The sequence below is a fragment of the Sceloporus occidentalis genome, unplaced genomic scaffold (assembly GCF_023333645.1).
Source record: "Sceloporus occidentalis isolate IW3139 unplaced genomic scaffold, rSceOcc1.0.p SCAF_152, whole genome shotgun sequence".
In the NCBI taxonomy this organism is placed as follows: Eukaryota; Metazoa; Chordata; class Lepidosauria; order Squamata; family Phrynosomatidae; genus Sceloporus; species Sceloporus occidentalis.
Genome location: NW_028317132.1, coordinates 1,509,655 through 1,529,691, shown reverse-complemented (window position 1 = coordinate 1,529,691; position 20,037 = coordinate 1,509,655). Strand labels below are relative to the sequence as shown.

Sequence of the window (20,037 nt, the reverse complement as noted above, 5' to 3'; positions counted from 1 at the left end):
TGGGGACAAAGATGGTACAGACAAGCTTTTGGTCACACAGATGGCACAGACAGTCTATTTGGGAGTGCTGGCAAGCTGAGGACAAAGATGGCACAGACAAGCTGTTTGGGGTAAAAGTGTCACACACAAGCTGTTTGGGGGCAAAACTAGCACTGTCGGACATGCTTGGTGAGGTCAGGGGGGGAACTGGGGCAATTTTCCCCCTGTGGTTTCTAGTTGTGCCACTGAGAAAGGGAGGTGACGTACAAAAGAAAGCAGAAACGGATTGACATAACAAATGCAGACTAGACAGCAAGACATTCAAACAAATACATAAATAAATTGAAACAAGAGGGTGAAAACCCAAAATGTTAACAACTGCAAGTCAGTGTAAAATTGCAGTCCCAATATTTTTTCTAAAACAAGGGTCCAGCAACCTTTTTATTTCTGATGCTGGACTCCCTGCTCATGGAGGGGCTACTGGGATGCAGTGCTGGCATTACCAGGCACAGAATCTCCTTGTCTTTGATGGACCGTGTCATGTATTGTTCTTCTTTATGAAAATTCTCCTTCTGTATCTCCAACTGCTGATGGGTATGAGGCTCTCCTGCCCTGCATCCCTTAATCTTTGTTGGTGGCTGGGGATGAGGCTCTTGTATTCTGCATCCCAGCATCTCAGACTGCCCCTGTGGATTAGGTTCTGGCATCCCGCATTTTAGCACTTCGGACTGCTCCTCAGGATGAGGCTCTGAAGTGCCACATCCCATCATGTCTGACTGCTGCTGGGGATGAAGCACTTATTTATTGAGGTCCCAAGGTCAGTGCTTCACTGTGAAGAAAAAATAAACAAGTGCCGTAAGGCCACAGTGCACACTAGGTCCCCTTCTTCATTTTCTTTGGGTTCACACTCCCAAAGGATATGCGGCCCCTTCCTTCTCTCCCCGGCCATAAGGCCTGCAGGAGGGCCGGATCTTCTTGGTACTTCCCTGCAAAGGTTGGGACCATTGAAATACCCGTTTAGAGGAGGGGAGCGCTCAGAAGAGCTACCTAACTCCCCTCCTCACCAAAATATATAGACATTTTCAACAAAATATGTCAATCTTAAAGACCAGTTCCCCCCACTGTGCTCAGTTTTTTTATTTTATAAAACCGTAATTATGTAAGTAAGCCTTTATTTTGCTTACTTGCAGCTTTAATAATACTCACCAGTCATAATCTATTGTCACTCTTCAGTGTCACTGTACAAATCTTGCTCCAGACACTAAAATGTTTAAATAAAAGTTTAAATGGAAATGTTAAAGGTGTGGAAAGAAGCAACTGCAAATATGGGATTCTGCAGAAGGGAGACTAAATGATTATTTAAAGGGGCCACTCAGCTATCATATGCATTAATACAGGGCTCGCCTGGTCTCCATGGCGACTGAGAATTTTGTCCTGGCGCCTAGGTCAGGGGCGTCCAACTTGTGGCCCGCGGGCCAAATGTGGCCTGCCGGACTTCAATGTGTGCCCCGCATGAGCAGGGCCGAACTGGCCCTACTCACGGTGCAGCACAGTGAGGCTCTTCGTCCTGCCCCTTTCAAGACGTGACGCTCAAGGGGACGGGCTCACAGAAGAGTTCCTCGTGACGGGGAGAGGATCGTCACAACGGAGGAGAGCGGGAAAAAACAGAAAAGCGAAAATGTAAGTATTTAAAAAGATAGGGGTTCGAGGAAAGTGGACCTTGGGGCATCATTAATTTTTGTCGTTGAAAATAAAACTTTGTTAGTTTAAAAAAAATCCTGGCTCTTAACTTTTTTAGCTGGCTCCTAGATTCAAAACAAATGTTTCAAGCCGTGCATTAATATACATATGACTATAATATACAGATGGCTGAAGTGTTCCTTTAAATTTCTTATGGCCTTTGTGTCGGCAGAATTCTGTCAGTCTTCATTGGAGAAATGATCCCCTACTTAACTTAGGGACATTGTAACGAGTTTAGCAATAAAATGCGTTTCATGTGTATTTTACCAATGAAAATTGACAGATTATTGATAACATGAACCCAGGAAAAAATTAAGAAAATATGTTAAAAGGTGTTTTTTTTAAGAATAACCCTTACAATGTTGGCACAAAATTAACAAAAAGAAAAGTTTGAACTTTTGCAATGCTGGTACCCATTTAGCTAGCACAGTAAAATGTATTTTAAAATAAGCCTTGCAATGCTGACACAGGATAACAAAAGTGATCTTTTAATGACCCTATGCTGCTACCAATTTATTTAAACTAATGAACTCCAGGCTAACCCAACACTATATAAACTACTAAATATAAAACCATTTGTCAATATTGGCTTTATAGTAAATTGTAGAGGATGTTATTAAATTAAGCTATTTAATGTTTTATTTTCTTAATCCCTTAAGAGGTTGTTTTTGCAATTATTATTACAACATTAATTGTATGTAATATTTACACATTTAATTGCTACTCATACTTGTATCCAACATGAATATGGTGATAATGTGCAGTTAAAGTATATGTGTAAAGATTGCATTTATCCATTTTGTAAAATATGTTACTTTTCAGTCTCTTCAACAGGTGTTGAAGTCAGGGAGAGAGAGGTACAGTTTCCGGAATGCAGCTGGCTTTGATGTTCTCTTGTCCCTTCTCTCGGACATGGAGGGGTCACTGTCGGAAACACCTGTAGGATGCTGGTCAGGAGTCCAACCAAATCACATCCTTCTGCTCATAAGGTCCATAATGATGGTCATATCTGCTGCTCTCTGCCAGGATATTGCAAACCAGCACTTTGTTAAGACTCAACAGGTTTTCCAGAGGTTAGCAGAGGACTTGAAACGACTGGGCTGCTTTAGACCCTCGCTTACTGAGTGTGCATCACGCCTAGCGATTCCCAACAGAACCAGGAACCTCTGTGAATTATTATGTCTGGCTCTCAACACCCATATAGCCTGTCCAGAGTCACTAAGAAACTGTTTTGTGATACTCAGTCTCTTGCTTGGAATGGCGACAGGCACTCTGTGTCAATGTGGAAATGAACACAATACAAAGCCAATCATTTCTGAGCTGCCCATGAAGCAGGATCATTATCTGAGTCATTGCGCATCAAATGACAAGCTTTGTGATTTTATGCAGGATTTATTTCCAGAGGGCTCAAACAGGTGAGGTATCTTTTTGTATTGTTACCTTAAAAAGATCAAAGACATAGTACCTATGTGGATTACCTGTAAACTGACAGACATACTGTGCATACATATTGACTCCTGACAATTGCAGCTTAATATCAGGAATACTATTTAAACCCTTATTTAAAATCGAAAAGGCAATCTCTTGGGGGGAAGTATATTAATAAATGCTGACTATATGAATATATGTTTCTGGTTAACAGTGTGTAATACTTACCTTTGAATATAAATATTTTTCACTTGTTATAATTTATTCTGTGTTATACACTTCACTGTGGGGAGAGAGATAGAATGACCTATCCATCTCAAAACAACTTATTTTACCATAGGCCATAAGAGTCACAGCAAAATTTGACACCATTGATATTATTGTCTCGGTCTAGGTGCCCAATGGATGACCTTGTCACTGTGGAACCAGGAGCTCTGTGTGCGATCGTCACCCTCATTCAAAGTGCTTATAGTGAGAAGACACCAGAGGTACTGCCTATTTAACGACAGATCCTGTAGATATGCCATGAATGCTATGCATGCTTGTTGGTCAGTTAACGCTAGGTGGCAGCAGACCCATGCAAACCAGAGACTAGCCCACATAATCATTAGCACTGTATACAATATCTGATTCTTTAAATGCACTAGTAAATGAAGACAAACATTCACACCCAAATAAAGAAAACAAACAACAAAAACAGGTATTGGTTTGCTGTCTTATTCCAAATGTACAATGTATAAGCAATATATGGTCTGTAATCAAGATTACATTATTACTATAAATTTGTAAACATCAGCAATTAAAATAAAACATTTGGGGGGTTTTGTTGAACAAATGAGGAAAGAGCACAGCATGATTTTAGTTTACTTTGATATCCAGAAAATTACCAAAGCTGGTTTGACAAAGTAGTCGGAAACATTAGGACAAGCAGATTTAGAGCCATGTGTAGACGTGGAGGTACCTCGGGAAGGAGTTACATTACATTACATTTGTTTATAAAGCGTCGGCAGAATTCCAGTTTTTAGCTCATGAAAGCTTAAGGAACTCACCGATTTCTTTACATTGGGATAAGTACACCAGTGTTTCTCAGCTATACCTACAGGGGATGATTTATGCAATAACCTGGCCCATGCATGTATCAAACCACACTCTGTAGACCCAGGCCAAAATAACAGCCACAGATGGGACTGAAACCTTATAATGAGAGCAATCAGACTCTTGAAGTTGACAATTAAATGGATTCAGCTGGATGTTGACCCATGGTATTAGGGAGCTGCTTTTCAGTTTGTACTTCACTCATTCCTGGGAAAAAAATAGGTTGTCCTGTAGTTTTGTACTAATTGTACTCAATAACAAAACTAGTGTTTTGTTATTGTAATACAGGTTGGCAGTATGGATACTTAGTTGGTAATAGACTGAGAAGCTTTACATCTGGCATTCAGTACTATTTACCTGACAAAAGCTGTGTAACGATCCATGTTTATGAAGAAGTGTCCCAGAAGTTTTATTTATAGTACTTTGTAACTATAACTTCCCAGTTAGTAAATCAGGTTAGAGTATTTATGACCTATCACAACAGAACACAGCCTAAAAACAAGAAATGGTAGTTTGCATTCCTTAGGCTGTTCAACACTGTTTCATTAAACATGTTTTGTTCCTTTATTCTTTTTTTTTTTTTTTTTATCTAAGGTACATTTGTACTTTAAGAAAAATAGTTCTGCCCACCTTCTTTGATCAGTTTTCATCTTTTTTTTCAGACAACAAATATCCTGTGGAAAAAAAATCAATTGTTTTTTCTTTCTAAAATGGTCTATTTTCCGGCTCTGTTATAGCATTTCCAGAAAGTGCAATTTACAAGAATCCTGGTTTTAGCTGAAACTTCACAATCTGTGTATTGACAAGCTGGACAGAATCAATCCCCAATCTCTGCCATTGAAAACCAGTATGAGCTGCCAAATGGTCTTCAACAATCAGAGTGAAATTTATGAATCCTCATTCCCATCCTTTATGCTGAATAAGAATTAGTCCTTAAGTAAATGGGACGTATTGATGATTTCTACTCAAGTCCCCTGTGATCCCTAGCATTACAGGGTTCCAAGAGATCCTCATTTAAGCACAAGTGTTTTTTGGGGCAGGGCCTTGACAGACTTAGTGCTACTTTTGCCGCTGGTTAATTTTATGTCTGTAATCATAATACTTCATAATCTGTGGTAACACAATGCACAACTGCTAGGTTTTAATTTTGCATAATAAAGCATTTTGTTTATTATGATATAATAAGACTGATCCATCTCCAGAGCAGCTTGTACCGGTAATTTACCGTAATAACACCATTTTAATGATTTTGTGCCTCTGCAGGCTACATTATTAAGCTTACTATTTTGTGTGGAGTGATCTTCTAGCACTAAATTGTACTATATAGACAAATGTATTGGGACACCTGACCATTACACCAACAGGGAGTTTGATTGTATGTATTAGTTGTTCCTAAGAACAGGATTAAAAAGGTGTAGGGGATGCCTGGTATATTTTGGTCAAGGGGCTAAGTAAAGCCAAGCACACACTTACTGTTTTATTTACTAATGCTGGCACAACTCTGACCAGCAATTCTCTCTTAGGCCAGCCTACCCCTGGCAAATTGCATAACTAGTTAAGTTGATCCTTGTTTTCCACAGCTGTCCAAGGAGTTCCAATGTGCAGTTCTTGAGCACATCCAGGCACTGGTCCAGAGTGAGCGGCAGCGCCAGGTGCTCTGTGAGTCTCTGCTGCTTAGCTGTATTGTCACATTCTGCAGAACGACGCTTGTAGATTATCAGGATCCACTACGGTTGCCCCTTGTCAGGCTGTTTGAGAAACTAGCATCCCAGTCAGTCCAGCCAGATGTGCTGAGGTATGCAAGGTCATTTTCCATCTTAATTTAATAGTATGTGTGGATATGTAGCAAATCATGTCACAAACATGTATGTACAAATATTTTTTTCAGGCAATTTCTGTGTTCTGCTGTCACAATGAAACAGAGCCCAGAGGATTATGCAGGTGAGGGAGAAAAGGGAGTGTAGTTCTTGTCTTTACCTGCAAACCTTTCTCTATGTCTTTCTGAACTTTTAGGTGGTTTGCTCCATCATGTGTAATTGTTAACAAGTCTGTACTTTACTGTATTGATGTTACTGCACTCATCTCTAAGAATACATCTCCACTTGAACTTGTTTACCTGTATTACCTTTTGCATGCTGTTGTGGTCTTAGCAATAAAGGTGTTAAAAATCAGATTATCACAGTTTGTCTCAGTCAAGTAGGTTTTGAGTAAAGCCTCCTAAATCGCCAGTTGTTTCTTTAATTTCATATAGATACTAAAAACCTGATCTGTTTGTGATTTGTAGGACCTAAGTAGGGAACCAATAGTGTAGATGACTAATGCCCAAATTCTTCTTGGGTGTTATACATCTAAACAGACTTTTATAGGTTTGTTATACTGCATTTATTGAAACAATTGGTTAGATTGAAAAGTTTTAGTTTTATTTAGTTCCTGCGGTAGCTAATCCTGTGTAATTTCTTCTGTGACTAGATGATACACAGAATCGCCCTAGCCACTCTCCGACCAATGGCTCCATCCTGCATACGTGCATCAGTCTTGTGTCTATGGCTTCCCCTAGAAGGTTCCAAACCAATACCACATCTGTGATGCCATCATTTGTAGAATTTGACATGTCAACACGTGGATATGGGTACGAAATTACGTTGTAGGAATTCTTGCTTATGGCATCACAAGTACAATGTTGTAGAAATGGCTGTTTATTTGAAGATTTTTATTGGGTTAAACGTTAGATACATTAAAGTCATTACATGTAGGACAGAGTGTCTGCACATGTGGAAACCCAACTATTATCTATAGATGATTCAAGAATATTGTGGAAAGTTGGATTTGAGTTTGGGTATTTTCAAAGATTTGTTAAGGTTATGGCTCTTCCAACATCATCCAGTTAAATTTTTACTTTTACCCACTATTATCTCCCCCATTATGCTTTCCTGTCTTAAGTGTCAGAAAAACAATATTTTTTTCTTGCTTCAAAAATCAGGCTGCAAACAAGGTGGCTAGTTTTTGCTCATCTCTACAATTCTTGACAATATACAAACCCCATTCCTATCCCCTTTCTGACAAGCTCTTCTAAACTAACTGTAACTGGCTACAGGGCGTTGATATCTGAATAACAGATGCACTTCTAGAATAGCTTTGGGCCAATTTCTGGAGGGGGCTACTGCTTACCTTACCCTGTGGATGCCCATACTTCAGCCATTCATTTCACTACAGTTTTTTCCTTTTTAATTCATCTCTTTTAATTTCTTGAACTTCTTTTTTTCTTCATTTCCTTTTACCTGTATTGTTTAACCATCAATGTGCGTAACTCTGTAAATGGTTATTGTGACATAGCTTGTTGCGATGCACAACCTTCATAGAAAGACACCGATACTAATATGTATGCACTTGTTTTATTTTTTGCAGAATAATGTGTTCATATGGCTACAGTTAGCCATAGTTTTTTTGTTTGTTATTTTTTTAAATGTGTCTTTTTTTTTTCAGATTTCTTTTTTTGCCCACAGTTGCTACAATAAAGGGCTCAAATGTTGAGGAGATCTTATGCGGGGGTGTAGGAACAGGTACCTTTTAACCAAAGTATATCATCTTTTTCTGTCAAAACCCAATTTTCATCTGCATTGAATGACCACAGAAAGTGACTTTTTGACCTAACTCCATTAAGCAGCAATATAGCTAAACTCCATTTCTTACCCTGTCATTTCCACAAGCTTAGCAGCACAAAAAGACCATTACCTGGTACACCAAGTTATAAAAAAAAAAGATACACAGACATGTGATGAGTGTGTTAGCCCCAGGTCATTCTTAATGTTTTCAAAGATGTCTATATCACAGGTTAAAGAGAACCTTTGCTAAAAAAAAATCTCTTAAATTACACTGTTTTCTGCATTAATTGTAATGTTTTTATGATGGCTCAGATTTTGTAGTATGGTTATTTGTAATAAAGGACAGATGCATTTGGAATACTTTGCTCACTGGAGGTTACAATCTAAAGGTGTACAGTATGGTCATTTAGAGAGGAATTGTGAACAACATGAAGATAGAGAGGATTTGAAGTAAAAGTATGACATATCAGACATAATTGAGCCCAGTGGTATTTCAAAACGTAACTGAGAAAAAAAGTGCATGATTTTATGTGTCTGGGATTAAGTCACAGCCGTGCAGTAATCCTTAGGCACCAAGAGGAGGCCCTTGCAAAAGCACTTGGGGTGCCTTACAAGTATTTTCCTAACAATACTGGGATGCCCGGCGTAACTGCTACTTCATTCTCCTCTAATTATACCCCAACCTAAAGATGACCTAGGACAGTGAGACCCCTCCTCTGGTGACTACTGCCTTGGTTTTGCTGGTTTGCTGTATGTGGGAATGTACCATAGTGATGATTGTGCCAGTGTTATTGATCCCATACTTCATCTTCATCACTTAGTACCACAGTGTAATCTATTTCCATGGTGGGAACAAATTGTAATCCACAGGTCCGGTCACAAACTCTACCTCTAAGGAGTAGGCCTGTCTTGTTGCACCCCTTGGTGGAACAGACAAGGGAGATAGCCTCAGGGCATTGTCCCAGGAGTGGTCCACCTTCATGAGCAATTGCTCTGAATCTACAGCAAAAAAAATGTACAGAAAGTCGAGCGCACAATCCAAAAAGCATAAAAGGCATACACATTATTCCTGAATAATAATGACCAATAAATACACAAAACAAATAAAAAATTTGGTGAACACTATTAAAAAACACTTATTTAAGGCATAAGTATTGGGGATTCCATCATACTATATGGACATATATTGCTACATCAATGTACCCCAAGTCTGGCGACTTCTATCAAATTTTTCATGGCTATATTGCTTACCAAGGAGCTGCATCATTTGGACAGCACAGCATTGTAACTGCCATGCAATTTACATATATTAGAGTCTGTCTGGTTATGCATCTTAGTGTCTGTTTGTCTGGATTTTAGTGTGTGTGTCTGCCTGGGTATTTTAGTGTGTGTCTGGGTATGTGTATAAGCTTGCCTGGACATGTATGCAAGTGTCTGTCTTAGCAGTAAAGCCATGTGCAACGCGATGGAGCAGCGAGATCCCACTCCCACTCCCACCACAGGATCTCAGCAAGGTAATTGATGGAGACAAAGAGGAGAGATATATAGATAAGGGAGATATAGTAAGAAAACTGAGAAAGAAAGAGAAACATATAGGGAGATATATTGAAGAGAAATGGGAGAGATGGGAAGAAAGAGAGAGAGTGAGAATTAGAGATGGGGAAAATTGCAGCGTAAACAAGAAAGGAGGAGAGATAATGAGGAGGAAAGATGTGGACAAAGGGGGAGATAAAGTGAAAGAAGATAGAGGAGAAATAAAAAGAAAAATGAGAGATGATATAATGCGAGATGGGGAGAATATGTTAAAGAGAAAAGGGAGAGATCGAGATGAGAGATAACAAGAAATGGGAGATAAGATAAAGAAAAAGATAACTAATGAAAAAGAGGGATTTTAAGAAAGGAGGAGGTATGGGTAAAAGAGAGAAAGAGGAGGAGAGATAAAAGAGAAAGGTGACAGATCGAAGAGATAAAGAGAAGGAGAGAAAATGAGAAGAGATCAAATATTAAGAGAAAGAAAGTGAAAGAGTTGAGAGGGAGACAAGTGAGAGATAAAGAGAGATGGGAGGAGATCTGGGTGCTGGGTCATCAAAGGCTTAGAGTTCAGCACTGAAACATCTGAAAATTTGCATTTTATGTAAAAATTATTGTGTGGGGCTTTATTGAGCATCTGTGCTTATTCACACAGTGCATAAGGGGACAAAATAAAATTTTTCCTAAATATTTGGATTTGAAATTTTTTTTTTACCTATTTTCCAATTTATCATTGATTATCTGTTTATATACATATATAAAGTCAAATTTACCTAAACAGAACAACTTGGACCAATATTGCGTTAAGTCTTCTGTTAACAAATGAGAATGCTTCCTATTACAGAACAAATTGTATATAGGCCTCTGATTGTAAAAAATGTGTATTATGAAGTTGGGGCACTTTGATAATTAGCTCCCCCAATTTCCCCTGATAACCATTATTACAATGGCTCTCCAATGATAACTGTAGAAATTAGCACTGCTATGTACTGAGTGTTAATTAGCCACTAAAGATTAGCAATTTTCAGCTGCAAATTGTCTGGCGTTAATTACCCCTCCTGCTTACATAGGGTTCTAAAGTGTATCCTCTCTTTATAATTGAAAATAATGTTTCAGAGGCTTTGTATTTCCTGGGTCACATATAACACTCAACTAAATATCAAACTAATAGTCTTTTCAATGCAATAGACGCCGCAACACCAGTGTGTGTGTGAATTCAGGCAATATTTGCAAAAAAATATCAGTAAAAAATTACTTGAAACAATATCTACTCTAGACATTGCATATCATACCATACTGAGTCTAGTCTCTTACAATTTGGCCACATTACTATTACAAACTTCAACAGGTGGTAGGATTAGTGCATGGAAAGTGTTAAAATACTTCCCTCTAGAAATACCCTGGGGTCTAGTTTTCAAAAATATATGGTTTGACAGAGGTAAATTGAATTTGCCAGCTCTAAAGATGTCCCAAATGGTACATGGGCGCACGATGATCAGATTTGAAAGAAAATGGTTTTGAAATAGAAGTACACTACTTGTACTTATTGCCCTATACCCTGCAAAATAAAAGCATAAAAGCGTCCAAACTCAGGACAAATATTTTATTTAGTAGGTTTTTCATTAGGTTTTGTAGATGAGTAAAATATTTTTTTTATATTTTCACCATATGATTTAATTGTTTTTATAGGAAATTAGTTTATATGATCAAAATGATCTTCGCTACTGCCATTATTTCCTTCTTATACTAAAAGTAAAAAAGAATAAACACAATATATATTTGTTTGGGTACAGCAAATGAGAAGAAAATGACTGCTTAATACAAACATAGCAGAAATGCTAGAACAGCCATTGTCACATTGTTCACAAAAACATGAAGGAGCATGGCTTGGTACCATGGTAACAGGTGATGCTGGAGGATATATAAATTCAAGCATGCTGCCAGCTGATCTATTGTGAGATCAACTGGCTGGCATTCTAGTAAAAAAAACCTTTATCACAGCAAACATGCTAAAATCAGGGATAGTGAGGTCACAAAACCCATAAACTCAAATATAAAAGTTTATTTTTAAAAAAATGTATGACTTTAACACAGTCGGTCAGAAGATGGATGACAATGACAGTAGTTACTAAAGTAGGAGTACCAAAGGTGCATATGGATTTTCAGACACATGCTATCATCATATTTGTTGTTATGGATATTAGATTAATAGGGACAGAACGTTGATCCAGGGATTTATTCTGATTGCCATATATGGAGTCGGGAAGGAATTTTCCCCCTGGTATGGGGCAATTGGCATCTGCTTCATAAGGGTTTTTTGCCTTCCTCTGGATCAACACAGTAGGCACACAATAGGTATATAGGTTGAACTTGATGGACTTTGGTCTTTTTTCAACCTTATGAACTATGTTATGAACTATGTTATTATATGGCCATAAACATTAACACACCCATGATAATCCCATACACTCATGCACAGGCATGTTAACCCCATACACCAATACACACACACTCAAACACTACATGTGGATAAACGCACTCATGCTAATGCCATACAGTAACACACACAACATAATTACACACATGCTAATACTGCACCCTCATATAAATGCACAGACTGTCCAACAATGTACACTAAAACACAACCACTGACTCTAGCAGTATCTATATATATTGTGTAGGTTCCCCCTTTTACCGCCAAAACAGCCCTGACACGTCGAGGCAAGGACTCCACTAGATCTCTGAAGGTGTGATGTAGTGTCTGGCACCAAGACGTTTAGCAGCAGATCCTTTAAGTCCTGTAAGTTGCGAGGTGGGGCCTCCATGGATTGGACTTGTTAAACATATCTAGTGATCCCAGCAGCATTTAAAGACATTATTGAAGAAAATCCCACTCTCTCCATACATGCACCATTGAAAAAAATTCCCTTTAGATCCATAATCTACATTTAAATTAAAAAAAACACGAGGCAAGAAAACAAATCTGTGTCTGAACTGGCATTGACTGCTCACAAAGCATTAGATTATAGCTATTTAATGTCAACCTCTCAACGTGAGAATTAAAGAAACATTGCTGATAGTTTAACTTTTTTTTACTTGTAAATCATCCTGTAATTTTTTTGTCTCCCTGGTTGACCATGACTTTAGTAATTTTACCAAAGCATATGCCCACCTACAAGTTATTCCCACTCTCTGCACATATCAGCTCTGTGAAGCCATGTATCTGTTGCTCTGCAAGCTTCACATGTATTTTTTCATGCTCTCCAATGCTGAAAAATGCTAATTATGCTGTAAATGCGATATAGGTGTGTCTTACTGAATTTAATTATTAATAATTTATGATATAGTGTACCATACTCTAGTGTTTACATTGTTGTTCACATTGTTAACAAGATATAACAGTAACTTGGTTCCTTTTTCCTTCTTGTGTTTTCTTTTGGCTTCCTATCAGGACTAAACGGGCCATGTCCGTCATGAAGTTGTTTCATACTGCACTTTGTTTTTATGTAATGGACAGAAGTACAACATTTAAACTTTGTTGTTTTAGCAGATGGTCGCAGCTTCCCTCCTCAAGGGGGTCTTACTTTCACATGCTGGTTTCTAGTGAGCAAATTCTCTCTAGCCCCTGAGCCCCACCCTTTGCGCTTCTTGACTATTGCACGTCATATGTCTGGGAAACAGCAACACCACATCTGTCTGTCTATTGCCATGAATGCTGTGGAGGACATCCTGGTGATTTCAACAGAGGAACAAGAATTCCAACCATTAGGTAAGATTTTACAACTAGCGAAAAAAAAGATGTAATTGAACAAGGGGTTAGAGTTAGGATTAGAGGACAGAGTGGAGGGGTTAGTAGTTAAGAGTAGAGGGGTTATGGATAGGGTTAGGGTCAGAGGAGGTTGAGGTTAGAGAGGCTAGTGTTAGGGTTATGAGTTAGTGTTTAAGTTGTTAGGGGTTAGTGTTAGTTGGGTTGGAGTAAGGGGTAGTGTTACGGTCAGACTTACAGTTAGTTTTAGCATAAGAGAGATTACGGGGTTAAGGTTAGGGCTGGAAGCATTTAGGTTAGGGTTTTTACGGAGTGAGAAATATTTCTTATACCTTAGCACGGACGGTTACAGTGAATGTAAAGTAGAAACAGAGAATACTAAGAGAGGTCATTGTCATTTTAGAGCGGGAACAAACATTTTAAGAAGAACTACATCATGTTTTTCACTTACGTCTTGCGATCTATTGTGACTGAGAACTGGCGCTGGTCTCTCTGGGATTGTCCTGTAGCAAGGGGCCGATAAGGTGTGGGACGATAAGGTCATCTACCGGGTCCCAGAATCCTCCCCAGATTTTTCAGAGGATCTAAATTATGTAAATGATTTAGTGGACTTGTGGGCAAGGCCATTGAACACCACTAACACAGAGGAACCACTAAGGAAATTGCATGGATGCAATTATTAGCGTAACTTTGACATGCCAATGGCAGAAGGCTGCATAGAGGGAGCAAATAGAGAGAGCTAAAAGAATGAATTAAGAAGTGATAAAGCTGTATTCTGTTTTCAAGGTAGCAAACCTTATGTCAACATATTTTCCTTTCTCTCTTTAAGACATAATGGAGGTGGAGCCGTCTCCTATTCCTTCCCATGCACCATCTCAGATTGTGCTCAAGTTGTCTGGTTGCATAGTGGTTGAACAGTGGCATCACTTGTCTGTGGTGCTGAAGGAAGTGAAACGTTCTTCTATTGTCAGTGCCTGGATAGATGGACAACTTCTGGGGTCTGGTGAGGTCAGCACATTCCTGGGTATCTTCTGCATCCTGATCTCATGTTTTCTGTACCATTTGTAATATTCTTTAGCAGTGTCAAAATTTCAGTTTTTAAACTTAAGCTGTATGCATATATTGTGACAATCCCTGTAGCATGTGGGCCATAAATGTCACAGTTATGGTTCTTAAGCACAGTACTCTAGGGCAATAAGGCTCAGGAACACTGACTTGTAGTGATTTATTTTCAACTGCTCAAACGAACCTAGTTCCCAATTGGAGCCCTCTCTAGCTATACTATGCTGCCCCAGACTGACCCAGCTAAGCCAGGCTCTGGAAAACCCAGAGGACACACAAAGGTCCAGGCAAGTATTCCCTCACTTGGCTCAGGGGTAGTCTTATTTGGGGCTTCTGCTTGCCCAGGGAGCACAGGGGAACTTCCTCTTCCCACCAAAGTCTCCCTGATCCTCAGCCTCTAGCACCTGTGCCTGACATAGGCCACATAGGAATCCTGGACCGGATCCTGCAGACCTCTAGCCTCTTGTAAAAGCAGACATGGATTTTCCACTGGAAGGGAAAAGGGAGCATTGGCCCACCCTGCTCTCCAATTGCTCCACCCCAGGGACCCATATGCATGACTTGTAAAGCACCTGCACCCAAATGCCAAAAAAAAACTAATCTCCATGAGCTTTACAGCATCACAATCACAATATTAATCCAGTTTACCTTTCCATTGCAAAGTTGTGAGAACTGTTTTACAATCAATAGATTAAAGTCTGTCCCCCTCACCATACCAAGACAGTTTGGACAATGCTATGCTGTGGGAACAGTTTGGAGAAGGCCCATTTCTGTTTGAGCATGACTGTGCCCCAGTCTACAAACAATGCCCATAAAGACATGGTTGGATGAGTTTGGTGTGGAAAAACTTGACCCCAGACTTGAGCCCATACCTCAACCACATCAAACACCGTTGGGATGAACTGGAACAGAGATTGCGAGCCAGGACTTCTCATTCCACATCAGTGTCTGACCTCAGAAATGCTCAACTAGGTGAATGGGCAACAATTCCCACAGAAACACTCCAAAATATTGTGGAAGCCTCCTCAGAATAGTGGAAGGTTAACACCTTCCACTATTCCACTATAGCTGCAAAAGGGGGCATTGGCACCTACTGGAAAGGAATCCCTGATCACACAATCCTTACACACGATCAGTCACCAGATTTTAAGGATGTACAGGTTACATCCTAAGAAGACTGAAAGGGTTCTCGGGAAGTCTCGGGTCCCGCCCGCGGACCTCCCGATCACGGCGCGGCACTGCCTCGTGGCAGGCCGCGCTCCCGGCCGAGCGGTCTGCGTGCACGGAGTGCCGCGCCCGCGCCGCGCTCTCGGAAAGGAGGGGGCGGGGCTTAGCCCCGTTGATGCAACCTCCCTCTCCAACAGCCACCAGAGGGAGGGGGAGGAGGTAGACCCTGCTCTGTCTCCCTCCACTCAGGTGTAGCAGCAGGGAGGGGAACAGGCACTTAGTGTGGGAGGGGATCAGGTGCTAGGGGGTGGATATCTCATTACCTGCCCCAATATAATCCCCACAAGCCTCTACACCAATGCTTCTTTGTTAAGCTTCAGTGTTGCGTATACCTCTCTCTATTACTTGAATCCCTGGTATCCTGACTATTTGGCTTTCGTCCCACGTTTATGCTGTCTGCTGCCTGCCTTGACCTTTGGACCGTGACCCCGACTCTTCTCTTGGATTTGCCCCTCTTTGTACTGCGTTGCTGGACTTTGTGTAGTGGTGCCTGCGCCACGCTCCGCACCCCCCCACCTGACAAAACAAAGAAGCCAATATGGAGCCTGCAGGCGCTGCTGATGCACTCCACACCCTGACTCAGCGGATTGCGACTATGGCCCAGAACATGATGGACCTACAGGAGAATCAGCTCCTGCTCCGCCAACAGTTCCAAGTCTTACGAGGGGCCATACCCCAACCACCCCCAGAAGGTGTTCTTCCTGTACCCGTTGGGGAACCAGTAGCGGAAGGGGCTGGAGCCCACCCTGAACCCCCTGTTCGTTTGCCTGCTGTCTTTGACGGAGACCGCACCAAGTACCAGGCGTTCGTGACCTCGTGTGAACTGTTGTTTGCGTTAAAGCCCCGCACGTACGCTACGGACTTTGTCAAGGTGCGTTCGGCGATCTCCCTCCTGTCCAATGGACCCATGATCTGGGCCCATCACCTGTTGCTCACGCAACACCCTGCCTTAGAGAATTGGGTACTGTTCCGCCAGGCCATGGACGGCTTATATGCGGACCCCCACAGAAGGGGGACTGCCGAGAACCTCCTCCATAACCTCAGGCAAGGACGCAAGCCGGTGGAGGACTACATTTCCGAGTTCCGGAGTCTGGCCACAGAGACACGGTGGAATGAACCTGCTCTGCTCCATCAGTTCCGGCTCGGGTTGGCTGAGTCCCTCAAGGACGAATTAGCCGGGGTAGACCCCCCCGGCCACTCTGGAGGCCATGATCCACGCCGTCACTCAATTGGATCGCCCTCTCCAGGAACGTCGCGTAGAGCGGGGTCCTCAACCTCTCTCTCGTCCTGGCTTCACCAACAGTCCTCCGACTGCGACTCCGGGTCCTTCTGATGCCGTTGAACCCATGCAAATCTGTGTGGCAAGAGGACCCCTGTCGACAACCGAAAGAACAGAGGAACGAGAACCTGTGCATGTATTGCGGGAAGCCGGGGCACCTGGTTCGTGTATGCCCACTAGCACCGCCTCGAGGTAAGGCCACGTCTTTACGTACCTCTCTATGTCTCAACGGTGCGGCCTCTCACCTCTCCCTTCCGGTGTTGTTGCAGTGGGGCGATCAGTCCATACCCCTACGCGCCATCCTGGATTCCGGGGCCAGCGAAAGCTTTCTGGACACTGACCTAGCACACCGCCTACACACTCCCACACGTCTCCGGGACCAACCCCTCGAAGTATGACTGGTGGATGGGAGACCGATATCATCCGGACCGGTTACCACCGAGACCATCCCTCTTCGCCTTACCGTCGGAACGGCACATCACGAGACAATGGTCCTCAACCTTGTACACGTACCCACTCATCCTGGGTCTTCCCTGGCTCTGTAAACACGATCCAGCAATAAAGTGGTCGTCAGGAAAAGTCACGTTTGGTTCGGCCTTTTGTGTGCAACACTGTATTGCGGGTGCTATGCTCTCCCTTCTCGAGTCTTCGTCGACTCCTTCTGCTGGGGCTCCTACGCTACCAGCCCCATACCGTTGTTTTGCCTCCTTTTCGACCCTAAGGAAGTCGAACGTCTTCCACCACACAGACCCTATGACTGTCCGATAGATCTCCTCCCGGGGGCTCCCATACCATTCGGTCGTATCTTTCCCCTCTCGGAACCTGAACTCAAGATCCTCAAGGAGTACATCGAGGACAACCTGCGGAAAGGCTTCATCCGACCTTCCACTTCCCCAGCTGGTGCCGGGATCTTCTTCATCGGGAAAAAAGACGGAGGACTTGCGTTGATTACAGGGAATTGAACCACATAACCATAAAAAACAAGTACCCCCTGCCTTTGATTCCGGGAACTCAAGGACCGCCTTCGGGGGCGCAAGTGTACTCCAAGATTGATCTCCTTGGTGCCTACAACCTGGTTCGCATCCGGAAGGGGGACGAATGGAAGATGGCTTTTCGTACCCGATACGGACATTACGAGTACAGGGTCATGCCATTTGGTCTCTGTAATTCACCAGTCACGTTTCAGCGTTTCCTGAACGACATTTTCCGGGACGTGCTGGACTCATGTGTTGTGGTCTACTTGGACGACATCCTCATCTACTCCTCCTCACTCACAGAACACCGAAAGCACATGGCACTAGTACTGACTCGGCTCCACCAGAACCACCTATATGCCAAGCTGTCCAAGTGCACCTTCGAAACCACCAGGGTGGAGTTCCTGGGGTTCATAATCACCCCTGGGAAGATAGAGATGGACCCAAGGAAGGTGTTGGCGATCCAGCAATGGCCTATTCCGAACTCTGTCAAGGCAGTCCAAAGATTCATCGGTTTCGCCAACTTCTACAGGCGGTTCATCAAGGGGTTCTCTCGCCTGGTCCTCCCCATCACCAGTCTGACCAAGAAACACACCACTTTTCGGTGGACACCACCCGCACAAAAGGCATTCGACATGCTGAAACAGCAATTCACCGCAGCCCCTATCCTCGTACTCCCAGATCCTCTGAAGGCCTACTGGTTGGAGGTGGATGAGGTGGATGCGTCGGAATCCACCGTGGGGGCCGTTCTCTCACAGCGCCACGGAGCACAAGACCTACTCCATCCGGTCTCCTACTTCTCCAAACGACTTTCCCCAGCTGAGAGCAACTACAACGTGGGGGACCGGGAACTCCTGGCTATCAAGATGGCCTTGGAGGAGTGGCGGCACCTGCTGGAGGGAGCACAGTACCCCATCACAGTGTTCACCGATCATCGCAACCTGGAATACCTTCGTACAGCCAAGAGACTCTGCCCTCGGCAAGCCAGATGGGCGTTGTTTTTCACTCGCTTTCAACTCCATATCACCTACAGACCCGGGACCAAGAACACCAAGGCCGACGCCTTATCCAGGTTACACGACCCGGTGGAGGAACCCGTCTCCTCACAAGACGGTATCCAGCAGTCAGCACACTTCTTGGGCATACAGACGTCCCTTATGGATGACCTCCACAGACACAGCCGAACCCTACGCTCCGAACCAGAGACAATGACTTGCAGGTCCTCTCAGGGCCTGTTCCTGAAAGATGGGTTGGTGTATGTACCCCTCCCTCCCTTCCTCCGGTCATGGAGGACACCGTCAGACCCGGGACCTTGCCCAAAGATACTTCTGGTGGCCGACTATGTCGAAAGACATCGAGCAGTACGTCCACTCATGCTCCGTACGATCCAAGAAACCCACCACCAAAACAGCCAGCCTCCTGCAACCCCTCGCCATCCCCGAGCAACCATGGCAAGACATCACCGTTGATTTCATCGTGGACCTACCACCCTCACAAGGCCACAACACAGTCATGGTGGTGGTGGTGGATCGTCTCACGAAAATGGCACATTTCGTCCCCACCACTGCGTTACCCACCGCGGCCAAGACGGCCGACCTGTTTTTGCATTCCATCTACAGACTGCATGGGACTCCCCACACCGTGTTGTCGGACCTCGGTACCCAGTTCACGTCCCGATTCTGGAAGGCGTTCTGTAAGGGTCTGGGGATCCGTCGCTGTTTGTCCTCCGCCTATCACCCCCGTATCAACGGCCAGACCGAACGGGTGAACCAAATACTGGAGCAATACTTGCGCTGCTACGTCTCACATCTCCAAGACGATTGGTTCTCCTTGTTACCACTGGCGGAGTTCTCGTACAACAACCACCTACAATGGTCCATAGGGATGTCCCCCTTCAAAGCGGTTTACGGGTACAACCCGTCCTTTTCGCTTCAACCTCCCATCCACCGAGGGGGTCCCTCCAGCCCGGGACCGCATCCAGCTCCTACAACAAACCATCCCAGTCCTCAGCCGCGCTGCAGAGAGCCCAAGCACACCACAAGAAACAGTTCGACAAGCACCACCGGCCACATGGCCCTCTTCAAGTGGGCGACAAGGTGTGGCTCTTCTCCAAATACATACCCACGCGGACATCCTCCAAGAAATTGGGTCCCACCTATCTAGGACCCTTCCTCGTCACCGCTTTGGTCGGTCAAGCTGCAGTCAGGCTCCAGCTCCCTGCCTCCTGGGGTCTTTATCCCACATTCCACGTATCGTTGGTGAAGAAATGGGTCCCTCCCAGGGACGCCTGTGGAGGCACCCCTCCTCCGGTCCTGGTGGACGACGACAATGAATACGAGGTGGAAAGCATCCTGG

At 43.3% G+C, this 20,037-nt stretch overlaps 1 protein-coding gene across 1 annotated transcript in view; it reads left to right on the top strand.

The window, feature by feature from the left end:
• Positions 1 to 20,037, top strand: part of WDFY4 (WDFY family member 4) — a 171,677-nt gene that overhangs the window by 24,525 nt on the left and 127,115 nt on the right. The window contains exons 7-14 of the mRNA XM_089500353.1: positions 2,542 to 3,134; positions 3,542 to 3,635; positions 5,823 to 6,037; positions 6,131 to 6,183; positions 6,712 to 6,871; positions 7,726 to 7,802; positions 12,922 to 13,143; positions 13,970 to 14,148. Coding sequence (XP_089356479.1) covers positions 2,542 to 3,134; positions 3,542 to 3,635; positions 5,823 to 6,037; positions 6,131 to 6,183; positions 6,712 to 6,871; positions 7,726 to 7,802; positions 12,922 to 13,143; positions 13,970 to 14,148 — 1,593 coding nt within the window. The remainder of the gene's footprint in view (positions 1 to 2,541; positions 3,135 to 3,541; positions 3,636 to 5,822; positions 6,038 to 6,130; positions 6,184 to 6,711; positions 6,872 to 7,725; positions 7,803 to 12,921; positions 13,144 to 13,969; positions 14,149 to 20,037) is intronic.